Genomic DNA, 19425 nt, shown 5'->3' on the forward strand with positions numbered 1-19425 from the left:
TGCTGTAATAATGACAACAAGGAAGAAATTTGGAGTTGTGCTATTTAAATATATATATGTGCTTCTAACAATTTTTAAATTATGCAGCAAGAGAATCATTTGAAAAAAACTATATTCAACCAAAACAAAGGATCCTTGGTTAATATACTAAGAAAAGATTTTCATTTGTGTTCTGTTTTATAACTGTTAAAAGCACTTAACATGATCTAATTTCAGTGCAGTCTACTAGGTCAAATAAATTGTCTTAACTATATGAACTCTGGTTGGAATTCCAAAAGCTACTTTAGGTACACGTTAGCGGCACATCTTCAAAAAAACTTTGAACAACAGATCTTTTTGCTGGTTTACAAACTGCTTGTGAAAGGCTTCTCTCGTGCAGATACTCGCAAGTAATCCCTTTTAATTCAATGGGACTTACTCCCAAATAAGTCCACATAGGATTACAGATTTAGTTTCAAAATTCCATCTGGCTTGGGAGGAATATAAACCAAAAAGCCAGTTAGACTTTCAGAACTGCTTATGTAGTTCTTTGATGGATTACTGTCTCTGTGAATAGCAAAGTTTATGAAAATGAATAATCAGATGCAACTTTACTAGTGCATTTTTAAAGTCCAAACAAATTGAAATGTATGATGTCCTCTGTCAGTGATACTTCCATTCTAAATGTGATTACATTATCCAGTTATTTTTGTTCAGTTCTTTCATGTGAAATTCGAAATGTTTGCCATGCAGGTAAACATTCAGCCTTCAGAGTGGCACCGTTCCCTGCTGCTTCCTCAGTCATGGGCAGGATTTATGGAGAGAACATATCATGCAATTTTACAAGTAAGAGGAATTAGTTGACGAGGGAGAGGGTTGGCTTGTGCTTTTGTTACATGGTATTATCCCTCAGGATGGGGTAGATATATGCATGTGTGTGTTTTATTTATATATATATCATATATTTATATATATATATCATATATTTGAAAGTTCCAAGGCTGTGGGGATTTGAACCCTGGTTTCCCAGTCCCGCTCTGACCACTATGCCACACTTGCTCTTCAAACCATAGTTCATAACTATCTTGAAAATATGGGACAGCGATCAAACACAGCAATCAAAGACAACAACTAAAGTCAAGCCATTGACAAGTTCTTTTAAAAAATACATTTTTTGCAATCTTTTCAAGTCAGGCCCTATTTGACCAAGAATGACATTTCATCACCTGTAAAGAAGCAAAAAGCTTTCAAATACCAAATTCCATCTTGGTTTTTTTTCATCCAAATGTTGGGTGGATTAACATAATTGAATCCTCCCCCTTAAAAGATACAAGTTGAACTATTCAATCGGCTATGGTTGGATTTGCAAAACTACCTGCTCTGTCCCTGTGCATAGTTCAAATGGGACTGGATGGCAACTAAATTCATGTAACAAATCTTCAGAAAAACAGTTAGCTCTCAAAATAAAATGAACACATATTCAGCCATTCATAAGATTTGCGTAGCACAAGGGTATTCCATCCTCATTGATTGGAGGGAGAAGTTGCTGGAGTGAATTTACCATAAATCTATTACACTATAACAGAAGCTTGCTGTTAGAAAGCATGATCTGATTTTTAAAGTCCATTTAGTATCAAATGGTATTCATGAGTATCCTACTTAATTAAGCATGATGAATGACTGAAAAAGATGCTTTCCCACAAAGACTTAATAACTAATATAAAACAGCCATGTTTAACCTGTAGGTCACAGTACGACATTCAGAATAAATTCCAAGCAATTTTTCCCATTTTCCTGTTGTCTTTAATTTAGAAACTTTCTTCTAGATTTTAGAAGTGTATCTTGTAAAAGCCATTGTAATGAATTTCAGCAGGATCTTTAAAATAAAGATGATGATGATGATGATTAACTGTGGGAAGAAAAATCACGCAGCAAATTCTTGTCCAATGATGTAGGCAGCAATATCACTGCATTTCCAATGGCCAAACATACATCCATGTAGAATCATCCAAGTGCCCAAGGGGTTTAAGATTTTTAGAGTCAAGGTCTGAAGCATAGATGCATCCTCATTCCTGAAAAGTAAAAACGCAAATTCCATCACTTAACACATACTTTATAATGCTGGAAGATCCCATAAAGGGCAATTTGATTTGATTGTAGAGTGGACCTTAGGGGAAAGGTTACATCTGTTATACAAGTGTTCCACACAGAAATCTCTGGATTACTACCCATGTAAGGTCTCCTGTTGATTTATTTTGTGATTGTACAGGGAAGGCAAGCAGAGTTGGAGATGCAGTTAAAACATGGAAGAGAAGGACCTGAAGAAGTGCAGTACAAGCAATTTACAGCCTGGCTCTGGTAAGGCAATGACTGTCTGCTCCTCGTCACTTGAAACGGTGGTGGGTAAGTGGGGAAACAAACACAGAGGGCACTTCAAAGGATTCAAAGTTGCAAGTTTTATTGACTGTATAAGTGCTAATGATGAAAACCAGATACGATCTTTTGCTTAAAGGGAAACAGCAAAGGCAAGATAGTGTAGGTAAGAATGGATTTATTTACCAGTAGCTCTTTTTCATGCAGTGGCTAAAATATTGTGGTGATGGGGAGTGGCTGTACACTTGAAAACCATTTGCTGCTTTACTTTGTTATTGAAATCTCTTCCAGAGTGCTCTGTGAAGTAATGGAGAGAGAAAGGCATATTTTACAATTTAAAATATGGCTTTTATGTGATACTGATACTCATGCTTATTTTTTTAACCATGTGTGGAATAGTTGTTGAAGGCTATCCTGACAACAATTGAACTTACCTGGTTTGTATATACAATATAAAAATGTTTCTATATTTTGTGTATAATTATATGTTATTTGCTTGATACTTAAACCCATGGAATAATAGCAACTGCTTTCAATGCAGAAGGTCCCTGGCGCTTCCAGGTAGGGCTGGTAAAGATTCGCTGCCTGAAAGCCTGGAGAGCTGCTTCCATTCAGTGTAGACAATACAGAGCTAGATGGATCAATGAACTGACTCAGTATAAGGCAGCTTCCTGTGTTCCTTGACACCTAGAAACCTAAACATTGGTAAACACACAATCCAAGACACTTAATTCCTAGAGAATTCTCTCTTGTTGAAACGGGACTTCAAAGTATGTTGTGCTAGAGTACTTCTGTGTCAACTATAAAGCTGAGGACTGGTACTCACATAGTCCAAGATGCCCATTTCAGCAGTCCAATGAGAGATGTAAAATGTATCATCAACAACATTAAATCCCAATCTGTGTTGTATTCTAATGTGTGTAAGAGCCAAATTATCCTACTCTGCTGGGACTTGGTACAAGTGGTAACAAATACTATGTCCCAGTGGCATGCCCATTTCTGCCCAAACTCAGAACATGCAATTTGTCTTAGAATAATCCAGCACCAAATAATGCCAAGCCACATTGCTGGACTGTGGGAGTTCCATGACCTCATCATACATTATACTGTTGAATTAGGCTTGGATTGGAAGAGGCGTTAGTTTCCAGAAATAGCAAGGAAGGTGTGTCTATGCTTTCAGGGTGCAAACTGTGTTCAAGCATTGGCAGAGCATTTGCTTTGCATGCAGAAGGTCCCAAATTCAATCCCTGCCATTTCCAGGTAGGGCTGAAATCCTGGAGTTAGTGCAGACAATTCTGAGCTAGATGGAGCAACTCAATATAAGGCATCTTCGTATGTTCCTTTGCACACATAAATGTGCTAACATGATTGCTAGCTTCCTAGCAGGGACCTCTTTATTGTCATTATGAACAGAGTGTTATGAATGGACCATTTTAAATTGGTATATAAAAGCTGAATGTTTATTGTGTTGATGTACCTCTTTTTAGTGCAAACTGAGTGTTAGGATTTCAGATTAAAAACCTAAATTCTACCAGCCATAATAAATTTAGAGCACAATCCCAAGAGCCACCCTAGGGCTGTTCAGGGCTTGTGCGTGCCCAATGAGCCCTGCTGTGTTTTTTTCTTTGATTAATACAACCCTATTGTGTGCACAAACTTCACTTCAAAGCTAATGCTGGTTTTTCTCCTCTTCTTCAACAGGATCAGAGATATGCTGACTGATGTGATCAAGGGCGCTTCAAAGTAAGATATTTATTTCTGTGGGATGTCCTTTCTTACTCAGGGGAGAGTATTATGGCAGTATGCTTTAAGTTGCTTGCCTCTCTCTGGTACACAGGATCTCTTGAAAAGTGAAGGAGATTTGAAGACTCTCTTTTGTGTTTAGGTCCTGTAGACTCGATGGAAATAGACCCCTTCCCCCACCTTTTCTGCTTCTTCTGGAGCTAAGGCAAAATGGGGGTGGGGTGCACTTTTGCTCCCCCTGCCCATGAAAAGTTTCCCTTTAGAAAGTATTCTCTGATTTTTAGAGTCCACTTTTGTATCAAAGATTTATAAATGTTCCACTTAAATATGATGAATGACTGCAAAATAATGCTTGTTCTGATATATTTTGATTCATATAAAAACTTAATAATTGATCATTCTTGATTTGTAAGTCACAGCCCCAAATTTAGAATAGATTCCATGAAATTATCTTCTCCCGTTTCCCTGTTAACTTTAATCTGGACATGTTGTTTCTTAGAGCCAAACTAAATGTCACACTTTTTAAAGAGGTAGATAAGAGGTGCAGGCAATCTGATCCAAACTGGAACCTTGGTGAAGGAGGAAGTGCACTTGCCCCTGCACTGTTGTGCCAGACAAGATCAGAACCTTCTGTTTTGGATCAGGCCCTCCTGCCTGATTCTTGCACTGGAAGGTAAGCTTCTTTTTGCAGCAATGGAGGCTTTTCTTTTAGTACAAAATAGCAGTTGCAAGGGCCCCAGTTCATGTCACAGTTAAGGATTAAAGCCCCCTCCCACTCTTGCCATAGTCTGGATCAGCAGCACCACACCTGCTATTTATACTGAGAAAAATAATCATGCAACTGCTTATCATGTGAATGGTGTCATGTTTAGTTCTACCCTTATATTTGTTTCAGTGATTGTTCAAGGAGCCTTCGAAACAGGACACAAATGTTTGCCCATTCAGAGTTGGGAATATTGATTCTTGCCCTCACTTATATTTCCTTTTGCTGCATGTAGCCTGGAGGTAGAAAACTTGTGGCTCACTCGATTAGATTGAACTCCAGCTGCTATTAATATGGCCATTGGTCAGAGATCGTTGGAACTGAAGCCCAAAACATCTGGTGGGCACCAGGTTCACCATTCCAGATGTGGTCTAATATGACTGACTGTGTGGATATGTGACATCATCACACTATGCCATCACTAATTAGTTCAGATTACCCCAGGAAACAGCTACTGTTACTTTCTTTTCTTTTAAATGGTGCTGAAGCTGCAGAACAGCATGAAAGGTAAACAAAGGGGTGGCTTAATCTAGCACTGCAAGGATTACTATAAATGCAGGTGGCAGGAGCACCTCTATGTCTCATGACATCTCTTCTGCCAAGAGAAAAACAATTGGAGGCACGAAACTCTATGCCTTCTGTGCCCAATATAGAAAGGAGATTCATAGGAAGACATTTTTTTCTTTTCGTTGTGTTAGTGAAAGTGCCTTATAAATCAGTGTAGCAGTCCAACGAGAGATGTAAAATGTATCATCAACAACATTAAATCCCAATCTGTGTTGTATTCTAATGTGTGTAAGAGCCAAATTATCCTACTCTGCTGGGACTTGGTACAAGTGGTAACAAATACTATGTCCCAGTGGCATGGCGAGGCAAATCAGGACCCTAGACAGCTCCTAGTTGGTCCTGCTAGCTTAGTTTGGGAAGGTGTTGTCTCAGCAATTGCTTGGAATCACCTGAAGCCTTAAAAAGGCTGAGAAAGCTTGACCTTCCAGTGGTTCTGTTACTCTGGGAAAATGGTGTGTAGTACTTAAAGGACCTGTATCTTAATCTGCGTTCTCATTCTTCTGTATGATGGCGGAGCAGCAGAGACTGGGGGGGGGTCATCCTCTGATTGTAATTCTCATGCTGGGGCAATATAGAAAGGATTACTGAGAGCTCCTCCTTGAGTGGAGTGACTGCTGCATCATCCAAATCAGAGTTCTCTGCAGGCCAACTTTGGGGCCCTGAGGTAGAGGACATGTCACAATGGGCTGTATTCAACTGATTTTTTTGCGCTAGTGGAAGGGCTAGTGCACTGTGGTTTTCCCCCCTCTTCTCCCCCAACGCATACCCTGTGCTGTCCCCAGATCTGCTCTGGAGGGTTGGAGAAACCCCCAGAACACGTTTGAGAGGTGTGCAGGGCATGGTGAGAGGAAATCTACTTAGTGTTACGTTGCATACAACCCAGTGTTATGGAAATCATTTGGTCTTGCATAGTTGCATAGTTGTAGGGTTAAAAACAAACAAGAAATATGACAGGGGAGCCCCTAAACTGGATTAGGATTGTGACGTAGGCAGAGGTGCTTTAATCCTTTGCCCCCACCTTGGTTCCAATCTGAGTTGGGCCTCCTCACCCTACTATTTGGGAGGAAAGCTCCTTTTGGTACCAATAAATGTTTTCCTTCATCACTCCTGAACTGACTTGGCACCTGTCCCCTCCCACCAGCTATTCGTTTTTTTAAAAAAATACCATGCAAGACCAGAGCACTGTAGTTCATGAATAACGTGTCTGGTTTGGCTCAAAAATGGGCTGAGTAGTTGAGATGTACCAGCAGAAGGAAAGGAACTATTAAAGACTTTTCTCTTTCCTCATTTTTGTATGCCATTTTGCTTTTAGCAGTGTTGCTAGTGGAAGAAATGTGTAGGGGAAATCTGCAGGCAAGTTTCATAAGATGGAAGGGCTGGAGAAGGGGAAGACTTAACCCTCACCCTGTCTATTGGGTTGAATCTAATGGGGTCTATTTCCAAGTAAGCGGGATTAAGATTGCAGCCTTAGTCAATGAAAACCCAGTGAAATCTCTTCCTCCAAGACCAGTGAACCTTTTGAGCTCCGTTGTGACCTCTATATCTTATTAAATGATGATCTATGTGATAGTTTCATCCTATTCCTTACCACCACCTCATTTCTTTTTGTTTTTCTTTCATTTGCAACTGATTCATCATCTTCAACAGGGAAAGTCCAGTGGTAAAAGGGAATTGTCTTCTAGCCTTAACAGGCCTTGCAGTTGCTGTAGCAAAACATGAGAAAGGGCTTTCTTCAGACAGCGAAGAACAATTTGATGTGAGTTAAAACTACTTGTTTATTGTAAACCTACGGCTGATAGGTGTTATGCCCAACAACATTGGGCAGGCCACAGTTTGTGTACAGATGCTTGGAGGGTGCTTTTTTTTTTTAGCAATCTTAATAATTTCTAGTATGAAACAGTGCTCTAATTTTAGACGCTTCCTTGGGTTTAAATAACAAAAACATTGCTCAGGACTAGGGATGGGGGAGAAACTTGATTCGGTTCACATTGAAAGCCAAATTTATCAGATCTGCACTTTCTGAAACAACATGAGAACTGAAACACAACCATCCTTCAAAATTTGCACATATCTGAATTTTGTTTAGTTTTGCTTAGTTGCAGTCCTCCAACTAAGCAATGTTTTCAAAAATTCATATATTACTAGAAAGTGTGCATAAAAATGAATATATTAGTGAAAATAACATACAAAAATGCATTAGGAGAAATTGCTTGCAAAAATGTGTATATTAGTGAAAACAGCGTACAAAACTGTTTATTAGAAGAAATTCTCACTAAAATGCTGGAGAATTGTTGCAGAAGTATAGAAAACCGAATTTAAGATTGGAAAATGAGAAACTGAGAGAACTGAAATTGACAGATCCTTCCATCCCCGTTCAGGACTTAGCACTATTAGCACTATTACGTCCTGAATTTCTTCCTTTCCTGAAACACATCCTGAAGCCAAGCACAGAAACTGACAAATATCTAATTGAGTTTGGACTTGCAGTACTTACAGTCCTTCTGTTGTTGCTTCAGACTGAGCCAGACTTCCTTCTGACAAAGCACTGGATTTCCATGGTGATAGATACCCTCCTTAGCATTACAGACAGTCACTATCGCTCTAAGGGTCAAGTCTTTCCATGGTTTTATCAGGTAGGTACAAGTATATTTTACCAGAAAAAGTTTAAATGATACTACTTGTACGTTGCTATAGCTGGGGAAGAATAGATCTGGAGTTATTCCCACCATCTCTGATATGAGGAACCAGGCATGGGGCACTCTCTGTCTTTCCCTCAGATTAAAGTTGGGGGGGTAGAGAGTACAATGTGCAATCTCCATGATACATCCCTTGGTAAATTAGATAACTGTCCTATTTGTACACCGTCTTGGTTTGCACATTACGCTAAGCCAAACTCTGGTCCCAAAGAGGAGATGGTAGACACTTTGCTTCTCCCTTGTTGTTTTCGTGTTGCACTGCACTGAGCATAGCTACGGCTTGGCTTAGAATGTTGTCTGAACCTGGACTCATGGGTTAGGTCTCTCCAGACTAACCGTGATCCATAACTAAGGTTTGTCCTATGGTTTACAGCTCATGGTTTGTCTGGGAGAGTTAAACCACAAGCCTGGGTTTGGATGACATGCTAATCCAAACCAGCTCACTGAAGTTGTGCTTTCTCCCTATCTAAAGCAATAACTCCCTAAGGGTTGATGAGCGAATGAGAGTGCCTCATTGTTCTCTTTCTCCTCCCTACCCTTCCAGGGGAAGGACTTAGTTGACTGAATTACCGCAGGCAATCTAGCAAGTGCTCCATTGCAAGTCTGAGCTAAAGAGTTATGGATAGGCTTTCCAGCCTTAAATATAAGTGGGCTGCCAGCTGTGGATGTTGGAAGTACTCAAACACCAGAGTCCACTGTAAAGTGACTACCTCTTAGGTGGGCGCTGAACGACAGCAGTGCTCTCTTGGTGAGTCAAAGCAAAAAGTTTTGAGTTGCAGCCAGATATGTTCATTTGGTTCTTAATAGTCTGAGGCTTCTGTTCTCCAAACAGTTCCCAAAGGTTGACTCGCTGCACCCAGCATGTTACTCTGTGGTTTTTATAAAACCATTGTAAACAGTATGTTCCCCACCTTTTTACAAATGTGGGAAATTTCACAGATTTCCCACGTATTACTTGCCTTGAAACTGCCTGTTTCTGCTCATAGTTGTGCAGTGCTATGCTGTGTGTCTGTGTAATCCTGTTGTTGTTTTGCTTTTGGGAGAAGTATTATTTTGTGTTTTAATCCTCTGTATCTAAGTTTTAGAAAAAAAGATAAAATGTTTGAGTTTAATTGTTGGAAATTGTTTTGAGTTGCATGGGAGTTGGTGGGACTGTTTACAATTTTAAAAATGAATAACTATTTTGAAATTATTGCTTTGTTTATAAAAAGAATTTTAATCTCCTTGCATTTAGACTTGTCTGCAAGAGTTAGCAATATTTCTGTTCTAGACATATCCCTGCTGTTGGTGAATCATCCCCCCCCTTTCATGGTAAATTCCTGTAAAGCTATAATTATGAAATTAATTAACATTCACAATGATATTACACACATATACAGGAACAGGGTCATTCAATCCCATCTGTTTTCCCAAATGCAGCTTTACTTATATTTTCTCTGTAGAAAGCATATTATTATTTGCTTATTTCAGGGTTTAAAAAACAAAAGAGTAGTAAGCAGAGCTATAGATGGTTATGTTGTCAAATAAAGTGCAATTATAGTTTATCCTTTTTTTAAGATTTCCTAATGCTATACAATGTAATGAAAAGATAAAACAAAGAATCTTTTGGGATTTTATTTTGTTTCCTAGAAATCCTATTCTGGTGAAAATACCGCTAGTGTTATTGCTCGTTCCTGTGCAGCAACCGCTTTGTCTCTTTTGGTGCCGGTTTTTATTGTATCCTACAAGGAAAAGGTTGAGGAAGTCCTGAATTTACTGGTTGCCATGTTACCTGGGAAACCAAATGCAGATGAGTCTCAGGCTGTTCAAATTCACATGGGCCTTGCTTTGGGGATGTTTATTGCACGGTTATGTGAAGAGAAAGTCAGGTATGGATTGCCTTGTACAGCAGGTGTGTAAATAACTTTTCCCTGTTTCCCATGTGAGACATTTTAAATTATGCAGAGCAACATATTTAGATTTCTACACTTAACGACTCCCAAGGTGCTCTGCAAGACAATTTCATTATTTCTTATATGTGACTTCCTTGGACTCCCACTTTCTTCCTCTTTGCGTTGTTTCACTGCAACATATTTGATTAATTTGCTAATACTTTCTCCAGATTGATACGCTGCCTAAGGCCTCCTCTCACATTGTATTCACAGTGTGTGTGCGATTCACAGTAGGGCTTTTGCTGTGCTGCACAGGGCACTATTTTTTTTTTTTTAAATCTCATGAAATAGTAAGTCTGTTCTGGCAAGTGCCCTGTCTTACCCTCTCACGTTCCTTTCAATTAGCTCTTGTGAAGGGATGGGCACATCTGTCCATTTTGGTTTCTCATATTTCCAAGTCAGATCTCCACGTTTACACATCAATTTGCATGATATTTTTTTAAATCCTTGTGAATTTTCAGCATTTTAGTGTGTATTTCTCCTCATATACACATTTTCGTATGCAATTTTGCCTAATGTACACATTTTGGTCTAGTATATTTGTCTACCCATTACTTGGCTGGAGAACTGCAATGCAAACTTTGGAGCAGTGCAAATTTCAAAAGATGGCTGGGTGTCAGTTCATATATTGTTTCAGAAAGTGCAAAATAAGTAGAGTTACCTTTACGTGCAAACTGAATCAAATGTCTCCCCTATCCCTACTCTTGAGGGCCGCTGCAGACATTATGTGCATTGTGCTGCCTTTGAAGATTGTTCAAAAGCTACAGTTAGTACCAAATATCGCCCTGGCCATATGGGCAGCACTCATAGAGTTGGTCCTCGCCATACCATTGATGCTTCACTTTGTCAGGTGGGACAGTGCTGGCATAGAGAGGAGCATCTCCTGCATGGCCCTGGTTTTCCTTTCACACTACAGCCGGGACAGGGAATCTCTGGCCGGGGAGCCCAATATGGCCTCCCAGGCCTCTCTATCTAGCCCTTGGGACTCTCCCCAGGCCACACTTCCTCCTGAGCCACACACTCGCCAGTCATGCTTTGCACCCTCCTTGAGGGTTTTTACCTGACTGGAATGTGTCCTTGAACTCTGATTATGCTTGTCTGGATGAAGGATAAGGAGGGATGCGTGAGTGTGAAGAAAGTAGCCTACTGTACAAAAGTAGTGCTACTGTTTGTTGCTCTGCCCACTTTTGTCTCTGGTCCCACCACCGCTGGCCTGGGGCCCCTGGAAGGCTGCCCTGAGCAGAGGAATCGAGGAAGCTGCCTTATACGAAGTCAGACCCATTGGTTCATCGAGCTCAGTCTTGTCTACACGGACTGGCAGGAGCTGTCCAGGGTTTCAGACAGAAAGTCTCATTCAGCCCTATCTGGAGATGGTGGGTATTGAACCTGGGACCGTCTGCATGCAAAGCAGATGCCTTACCACTGAGCTATGACCCTTCCCCAAGGGGAAGGGGAATGTAGCCCTTGTGTATGAGATCACATGTATGCAGAGATTTGCAAACATGCAAAAAGATTTCTTCATGTAGTAAATTACTTCAGAAAGAGGGCTGCCTAAACTTTTCCCCTGGCAGTGCTAGTTTGCATACATGGGCTCCTACTTGGAGGAAAGGCAAGATATAAATATAATAAATAAATAAATACACAGGCTGTGAGCTCTTCACTGGCATCTGAAGCAGTACAGTGTGTCACTCTTTACTACCTCATTCTGTGTAAACAGGGTGTTAGTTGTTACAGCCATTTAGATGTTCAGGTGGCTAAAATTAAGAGATTATCAAACTCCTTGCAAAGTAGCAAACATGAAATCCAAATTACAGACCCAGATTTCCCTGAAAATGCCATATTGGGTTTCACATCACAACTCACAAAATCAACAGCCTTCAGATTTCACCTTAAGATGCCTGGTCTCTCCCAGTCTTCCCCCAAAGTTTTGGTTGTATTTCCAGCACTTATCTCAGGTTTCTTTTACTTGAAAGTAGAGACAAACCATTGGCTCTGCATTTTATTTATTTATTTTATTATTATTTTATTTATATCCCTCCCTCCCTTCCTTCCTTCCTTCCTTCCAGCAGGAGCCCAGGGCAGCAAACAAAAGCACTAAAACACTTTAAACATCATAAAAACAGACTTTAAAATACATTAAAACAAAACATCTTTAAAAACATTTTTTGTAAAAGCTTTTAAGACTTTTTACAAAAAAAGGCTAAAAACAGTGGGGTTTTTTAAAAAGGTTTTAAAAATATATTTAAAAGCAATTCCAACACAGACTGGGATAAGGTCTCAACTTAAAAGGCTTGTTGAAAGAGGAAGGCCTTCAGTAGGCACTGAAAAGATAACAGAGATGGTGCCTGTCTAATATTTAAGGGGAGGGAATTCCAAAGGGTAGGTGCCACCAGGGTAGGTGCTGATAATCATGGGAGACTGGAATGCAAAAGTAGAGAACAGAAGAACTAGGAATTGTGGGGAAATGGGGCTTAGGAGACAGAAATGAAGCAGGAGAAAGACTTATTGAATTCTGTGAAGCCAATAATTTGTTTCTTGCAAACGCATTTTTTGAGCAACCAAAAAGACGACTGTACATGTGGACATCACCAAATGGTCAATATATCCCTGAATAGTGTATAGTATGTAAATTGTGCTGGCGTAGAGAAGAATATGTCAGTCCTAGTACCCAGTGACTGTCATTTGGATGAATGCAACTTAATTGCCAATTACAGAGCATGTTGATAAAAGGGAATGCAGCTGAAAATAATACCACATAGTTATTTTCACCTTTTTTTCTAGTGATGTATGTGGCAAACAAATGAATTTCCTATTGATTAAGTCTCTGGATACATTAGAGGACTGCTGCTTTGACGCAAGTCTAGAGTACAAGTAAGTGTGTTGTATAGTTGCCTGCATTTTGACTGGGTCCACTGTCCAGTGCAGCAGTTAAAGTGTTGGACCTGGACCACAGAGACCTATGTTCTGTTGCAGGTGAATAACAAGGTGAATTGGAGTGATTTAGGGGTCTCTCACCTGTCCCAAGTTGAAGTGTGATGTAAAACCCCTACAAAGCCTTGTGTTCCTCTGTTTCTGTGCTTTTCTGTTCTGCATTTTTCTAGATCCATGAACTTTGCAAGAAGTGAGGCTCTGCAAAATATTGCCTGAAGAGCTCTGGATTTTGTTTTGGTTAAAGCATACCAGTGGAATAATTTTTATTTTTAAATAAACTTAAAACCTTCATTTAAATTTTATTTTTTAAAAATCCTATGTTGCTCTGCTTTAACAACAACAAACAACTAGCGCTCTTCAGGACTCTGCACACAGCATTCTGGATAGCCTCACATTCTAAGGCCTATCTGAAACCTGTATCAGACATAAAGAGCCACCAGGAAGAAGGCCAGTATGAAGCTGCAACTTTTTAAAGAATGTACAGGAAAGACTGTACACTACTCAGTCACCTCTTATTGAATCCCTTATACTCTCCCCTTAAATATCCCCTGGACCTATTTGCAATAGTGGCTGATGCTGATTGGGACTGGTAGGCAGGGTAGGTGGAGCCAGAGCCAATGATAGGCAGAGTCAGCTAATTCTAGTTTTGTCCCTATCCTACCTGCTGAGCTCTACCAAGGCAACATTAAGACTGAGGAGGCAGCTGACACACAGTGTCCCCCCCAAACACACCAGGCTGGTTGTAAGAATGCAGGCAGGTGGGGGCTGGTTAAGGGCAGAGTGAGGTTGGTGGGGCAATGCCCCATTTATCCATTTTCTATTTTTCTGCCATTTGGCAGGCTTAATCTGCTTTAGAGGGGCTCCTGTGCCTGTAACTTTCATCTACTTTGGCCAAAGGCAGGGGGGAGTTATAGACATTTTTTATTTCCCCACTATAGTGAAGGGGGAGGACACAAGGCTTCATTGGCAAAGTGTCTTACAAAAAAAAATGCCTCTGATTGTGGTGGTGGTAGCACAGCTGGAAGGCGGTGGCGGCAGGCCCGGAAAGTGGCGGTGGTGGCAGTGGCTGCAGGCCTGGAGGGAGGGCAGCAGTGGTGGTAGTGGTGAAAGCAGGCCTGGAGAGGGCAGTGGCAGGCCTGCCTGTGCGTGCAAGAATACCTGGAGCTTAGTGGCCATGGCCTAGGTGGGTGGGAGGCTAGCCGTGATGACCCCCAGTGTGGGGGGAGACAAAAGGACAGGGCAGCTCTGGGGTGGTTTGGGGGGAGAAATGGGCAGGGCAGCTCTGGCTACCCCGGGGTGGTTTTGAGAGGGAGAGAGAAGGGCAGGGCAGCTCTGGCAACCACTGGGGTGGTTGAGGGGGGAGAAAAGGGCATGGGAATCTGGCTACCTTAAGGTGATTTGGGGAGGGAGAATTGGCCAGGGCAGCTTTAGCAACCCCTGGGGTGGAGGAGAAAAGGGCAGGGGACCTCTGGCTACCCCTGGGGTGGTTGGGGAGAGAGAAATGGCCAGAGGAGCTCTAGTGACCCCTGGAGTGGTTTGGGGGAAGGAGAGAAAAAGGCATGGCAGCTCTGGCAACCCCTGGTGTGGTTTGGGGGGGAGAAAAATGAGCAGAGGAGCTCTAGCGAGCCTTGAGGTGGTTTTGGTAGGGAAGACAAATGGGCAGGGCAGCTCCGGTGACCCCTGAGGTGGCTTAGTGTTGCTCTAGGGTGGGGTGTAGTGGGAATGGCGGGTGAAGCGAGCAGGGGCAGAGCCCCTAGTGCTTTTAATTATATTGTAAGCTTCTTGAAGAATCATTTGTATCAAAGAGGAAGGTATTAAGTGCTAGAATATTCCTCATCCCATATAAAGTTGTATGGAAATGAAGTAAAAAAAGAAATGTTATTTTATTATATTTTTATCCTTCCATTCTTTCAAGGATCTCAAGATGGCATGTGTGTCTCTTCTCCCTATCACCAATCTTAATGTGTCATTACAACAGCTATGTGAGAGAAGTCAGTTGAGATATAATGAAATTTAAGATTTAGAATGTACTTGGTAATGCTCTCCTAAGATGTGAGCAGGATGCACATGGTTTTATTTCACCCACATGTATATGTATTTTCAGGGTGCATGCACAGTGTATAAGCATGTGTATCTCTCAAATATTACACACTGTTACACACAAGAGGTTACACACTGTAATATGTCTCTGCTAAAACTATAGTTTGTGGAGCAGCTCTGATAGGTAAGCAAGGACAGACCCATACTCTAGAGTTCAGGCACTAGTCCTTGTGCATTTAAGAAAATCAGAGTTATTTATTTTGGCCAATTAAAAATACTTTTCAAATGGGAGTTTTCATTGCCTTTCACAGCAGTGGAAGAGTTTCACAGAAGCCATGATTTCCATGTAACATGTGGAAAATTGAAGCCATACCAACCCTGGGCTGCTTCACTCATTACATTTTCCTACACTGAAGTGTAATCTGTGCAAGGAAAAAGCATGTTCCCTATTATTTGAAGTTCTTTTTTGCTATGAGCACACTGATCAGGAAATGTGCTTCACACTATGCACTCTCTCTTTTTCCTACATGGAGATTCCTGAGATGGAAGAATAGCGGGTGCTACAACAGCCTGCAGACCCATTTGTAGCATTTGATTTCAGCATAGAATACATTTACTGCTTGAAGTATGGCTCATGAATATATTTCTCTTTGCACTTTCGTCTGACTCATAAATAGATTGCTGTGCAAGCTCATGCATTAGCCGGCCTGGCAAACTCTTCGGAGAAAAATACACATACACAACAAAGATAAATTGTTGTGCTAAGGTAGACATTAGGCCTAGAACACCAAGGGTCTTGTTCATTCACAACAGACCAGTGGGTAATAATGGCCTTACATAGTCCGCCTGAGTTATTGGGACGCCGTCCCTTCCCTTCACAGATTTATTATTGAAGGGCACTTTTGAATCTTTCCTTGGTAGCTGCACAATGTTCAGTTGACTCCAGCTGCTGGGGAGCCTGCAACTAGATTGTACATGCGCTCACAATACAGTCTGAGCTGCAGGAGCAGCTGTCTCACACTGCTCCTTTATCTGGAAGAACTATTCTGTTAAATTAACAGCTGGAGATGGGATATAAAGTATGGATGAAGGGAAGCTTATTTAAGTCTGCCGAGAAGCAGGCTTAGCCTCCAAGTGTCGAAGGAAAGAAGTGGAAGTTTAGGAAATGTATGCAGTGCCAAACTGGCCGATAAACATTTAGAGCTGCATGAGTCCCGGAACGAACATACATACATAAAAATGTGTGTGTGTGTGTATGTGTCTGTATTAAAGGTCAGTAAAGATATTGGCATATACCAGAAAACAGCGCTATCAGTGTTAAAGTCCTTACTCTCTTGTATTAGCGGTCTATTTTTAATTATAGGGCAGTCATGAATCAGTCCTAATACCCCTGTGAGAAGAACAGCAAACACTTTCTCTGTTGTTTTTAGGGAGCAATGAGCTTGATCAGGATGTTACCAAAGACACTGGCAATAAGTGTTTATTAAATTAAAGAATAAACATTTATCACCAACAAATTTAACTGCACACAAATTTCTGCTTTCCTGTTCCTGTTTGTTTATTTATTTTGGTGGAGTGTAAAATACATAAAAAAAGAAATCTCTTAAGCGATATACATAAAAAATTGGTAATACGCAGCTAAATCAGCAAATGCTAAAAACAAGTATACCTAACTAAATTATGTGTCTGGATAGGCTTGCTGAAATAATTTTTTTTAACAGGCATCTAAAACAACGTGGTGAAGGTGTCTGTCTGCCTAACATTAATAGGCAGGGAGTTTCAAAGCATAAGTGCTGCCACACTTAAAAGATCGACTGCTTGCAGATGTAGAATGAGCATTATATGTTGCTTGTAAATGTGGAAGTTCCACAGATCAAAACAGTTGAGTAGGCATAGACAGGACAAGAGGTTCCTTCAAGTATGCTGGTCCCAAGCTGTTAAAGGTTTTATATGCTAATAGTAAAACCTTGATCTTGCCATGATGACCAATTGGCAGTTAATGCACATCTCTGAGCAGAGGTGTAATATGCTGGTAGGATCTCACTTCTGTCATCAGTCGTGCTGTGGCATTCAGTACTAACTACAGTTTCCAGACCAAACACAAGGGAATCCCCACATACAGTGTTTTGGCATGGGCAGAGCAATCCAAACGCTGGGGGGCCGGCAGAGTAGGAGCCAGCGGAAAGCTCAGCGGGATCCTCCTCCCACTCAGGAGTCACTGCCCCAGCTGAATGCCAGCTGTGTTGGGAGCTGCTCACATGAGCTGGCTGGGAAGTGCCGGCTCCCATGAACAGATCTCCCAGGGAGTAAGTGAACCCCATAGACGGCCATTAAGGTTTTTTTTACTGTGCTGATCTTTTAGCCAGCAGAGTTCCCAGGTGGATTGGGACCCAGGGGAGGGCTCTGAATGTGAGGAGGATCTTGCGTAAGTTCCCCCCATAGCTGTGCCCTGCCAGGCCCGGAACACCCCATTTTCATGGCTTCTACTGGTTTCTGCTGGCCCTCTGCCGCCGGGTTGGCTGTCCCCTTGCAGACCTGGCGGTGCTGTGGCTCAACTGCAGCAGAGGGCTGCTGCCAGCAGTGCTGGGAGACTGCCAGTGCAGCTACGGGTCCGCACATCCAACTCCCCCCAGCCGGGCGGAAAGGTGAGTTGAATTGCACCCTTAGTTGATTTCTCAGGACTATGGGTGATATTCAGTGCTAGTCCTTCTCAGAGTAGACCCATTGAAGGTAATAGACATGACGAACTTAGGTTCATTAATTTTAATGGGTCTACTCTTAGTTGTGTTTGTGGAGTTGTTTTATGATGTTGCATCAAGCAATTGTTATCCACACTTTCCCCTGCATTTTCCTGTCACTTTCCTTATTGCAAAATGTTTGATTATTTTGGAAGTGGGTTTGTTGCACAAGATCACCAAATCCACTTTAGTTATGTCACCTGAATTTGCCTACATGCAATTGAAACCCATTCACAAAACAGAAACAGGGTGGAAGTGGCCTTAGGGTCATTTTTAAAATCATCCTCCAGAGCTTCTACTAATTGAACTATTTGTTCAGAACTGGTTACCTGTTTTTGTTGTTCAGGAGTTCAGTTCCAGATTATGTTCAAGGTAACAAAGAGGTTTCCAGTCTGGGTTCAGTTTTGATTTATAACCCCCCCCCCCCAAAAAAAAACCCCTCCTATACCTGTTTGGCATTTAGGTTCAGGTTAGGTTTGACTCTGTGCATTTAAAAATTAACTGCTGGACAGCTTTTATGCCAGGGGTCGCCATCCTTTTTGGGCCCATATGCAGACTTTGCAAACTAGAGAAACGGTTGAGGTCACCACACACACCACAACCAAGTACTCACAGCAACCTATTCTGTTGGCTACAATAGAATGCTTCTTTCAAGACTAATTGTGGGGGGCGACCTTGTGGGGCCAAGGAAGGCCTCAGTGGGTGCCTCGCTGGGGACTCCTGCTTATGTAGTCATACACTGGTTAAGGCTAAGTAGTAAATTATTTCAACTTTTCACTCGTTTCAACTAAGACATTTTTCACTCACAACCTGCAGGCTAGAGTTGGATACAAGGGTAAATTAATCAACAAATTACCTGATTATTCCTTCTGACCATTCTCTCCCCCACCCCTTTTCCTTATTTGGGACATTTCAAGCATCTCTTGAAAACTGAACTTTTTAGACAGGCCTTTCTAACATGAATTTCTCTCAACCAATGCAGTATTTATTCATGCTTTTATTATTGCTTTTAATTACATGTTTATTGGTTTTTAAATTTTATTGTGTGTATGTTGTAAGCCAGCTTGATGTACTTCTATGTAAACTGTGGATCATAAATACTTTAATTAATAAATAAATATGAACTAGCTGCCACTGCACAACAAAATCTTCATTGTAACTTGCCTTTTGCTACTTCAGAATTCTCTGAAAATCTAAATCTTGGAAGCAGAATAAAATATCCAGAGGTGCAAATGTATGTTAATGTACGCAGATTCTGTGTTTCCTTGGCCCAGAATTTAGACTGTTCTTTGGCACCAAGTATCTGCAACCCTTGCTGTAATCTGAGAAAAGCTTAGTTTAAGAATTGGATTGGCACTGCTCTGCTCTTGCCTGGCACTGTGGAAGGCACATATGGCAAAAGGAAGCTCAGTCAGCCACATTGCTTTGCAGTGCCCACTGCTTTGTGTTTGAGTGCCTACGTAGCATGAGAAAAAAGCTTTGCAGTCCTAGCCAAATTAGGCTCCCTGGCCAGCCAAGAGCAGATGGAAGTACTGAGACAATGGCGTGAAGATGAAAGATCTTTCCCCTCCTGTTTGAAGTGTGGGGAAAAGTGAAATAAATAAAACCTCAGTTACTGTGGACACTGCACAGCATCATCTGTTAGGTGAAAAAAATATTGTTAG

The 19425-nt window shown here is 41.3% G+C and overlaps 1 protein-coding gene across 6 annotated transcripts in view; it reads left to right on the forward strand.

Annotated features, from left to right (window-relative positions):
- FOCAD (focadhesin) overlaps nt 1–19425 on the forward strand; it is a 211582-nt gene that overhangs the window by 151269 nt on the left and 40888 nt on the right. For all 6 annotated transcript variants that reach the window (XM_061630872.1, XM_061630878.1, XM_061630855.1 and 3 more), the window contains 7 exons: nt 733–825; nt 2249–2337; nt 4054–4095; nt 7073–7181; nt 7942–8058; nt 9751–9989; nt 12834–12923. In XM_061630872.1, the coding sequence (XP_061486856.1) occupies nt 733–825; nt 2249–2337; nt 4054–4095; nt 7073–7181; nt 7942–8058; nt 9751–9989; nt 12834–12923 (779 nt within the window). The remainder of the gene's footprint in view (nt 1–732; nt 826–2248; nt 2338–4053; nt 4096–7072; nt 7182–7941; nt 8059–9750; nt 9990–12833; nt 12924–19425) is intronic.

This window comes from Rhineura floridana, chromosome 1 (assembly GCF_030035675.1).
Source record: "Rhineura floridana isolate rRhiFlo1 chromosome 1, rRhiFlo1.hap2, whole genome shotgun sequence".
NCBI lineage: Eukaryota > Metazoa > Chordata > Lepidosauria > Squamata > Rhineuridae > Rhineura > Rhineura floridana.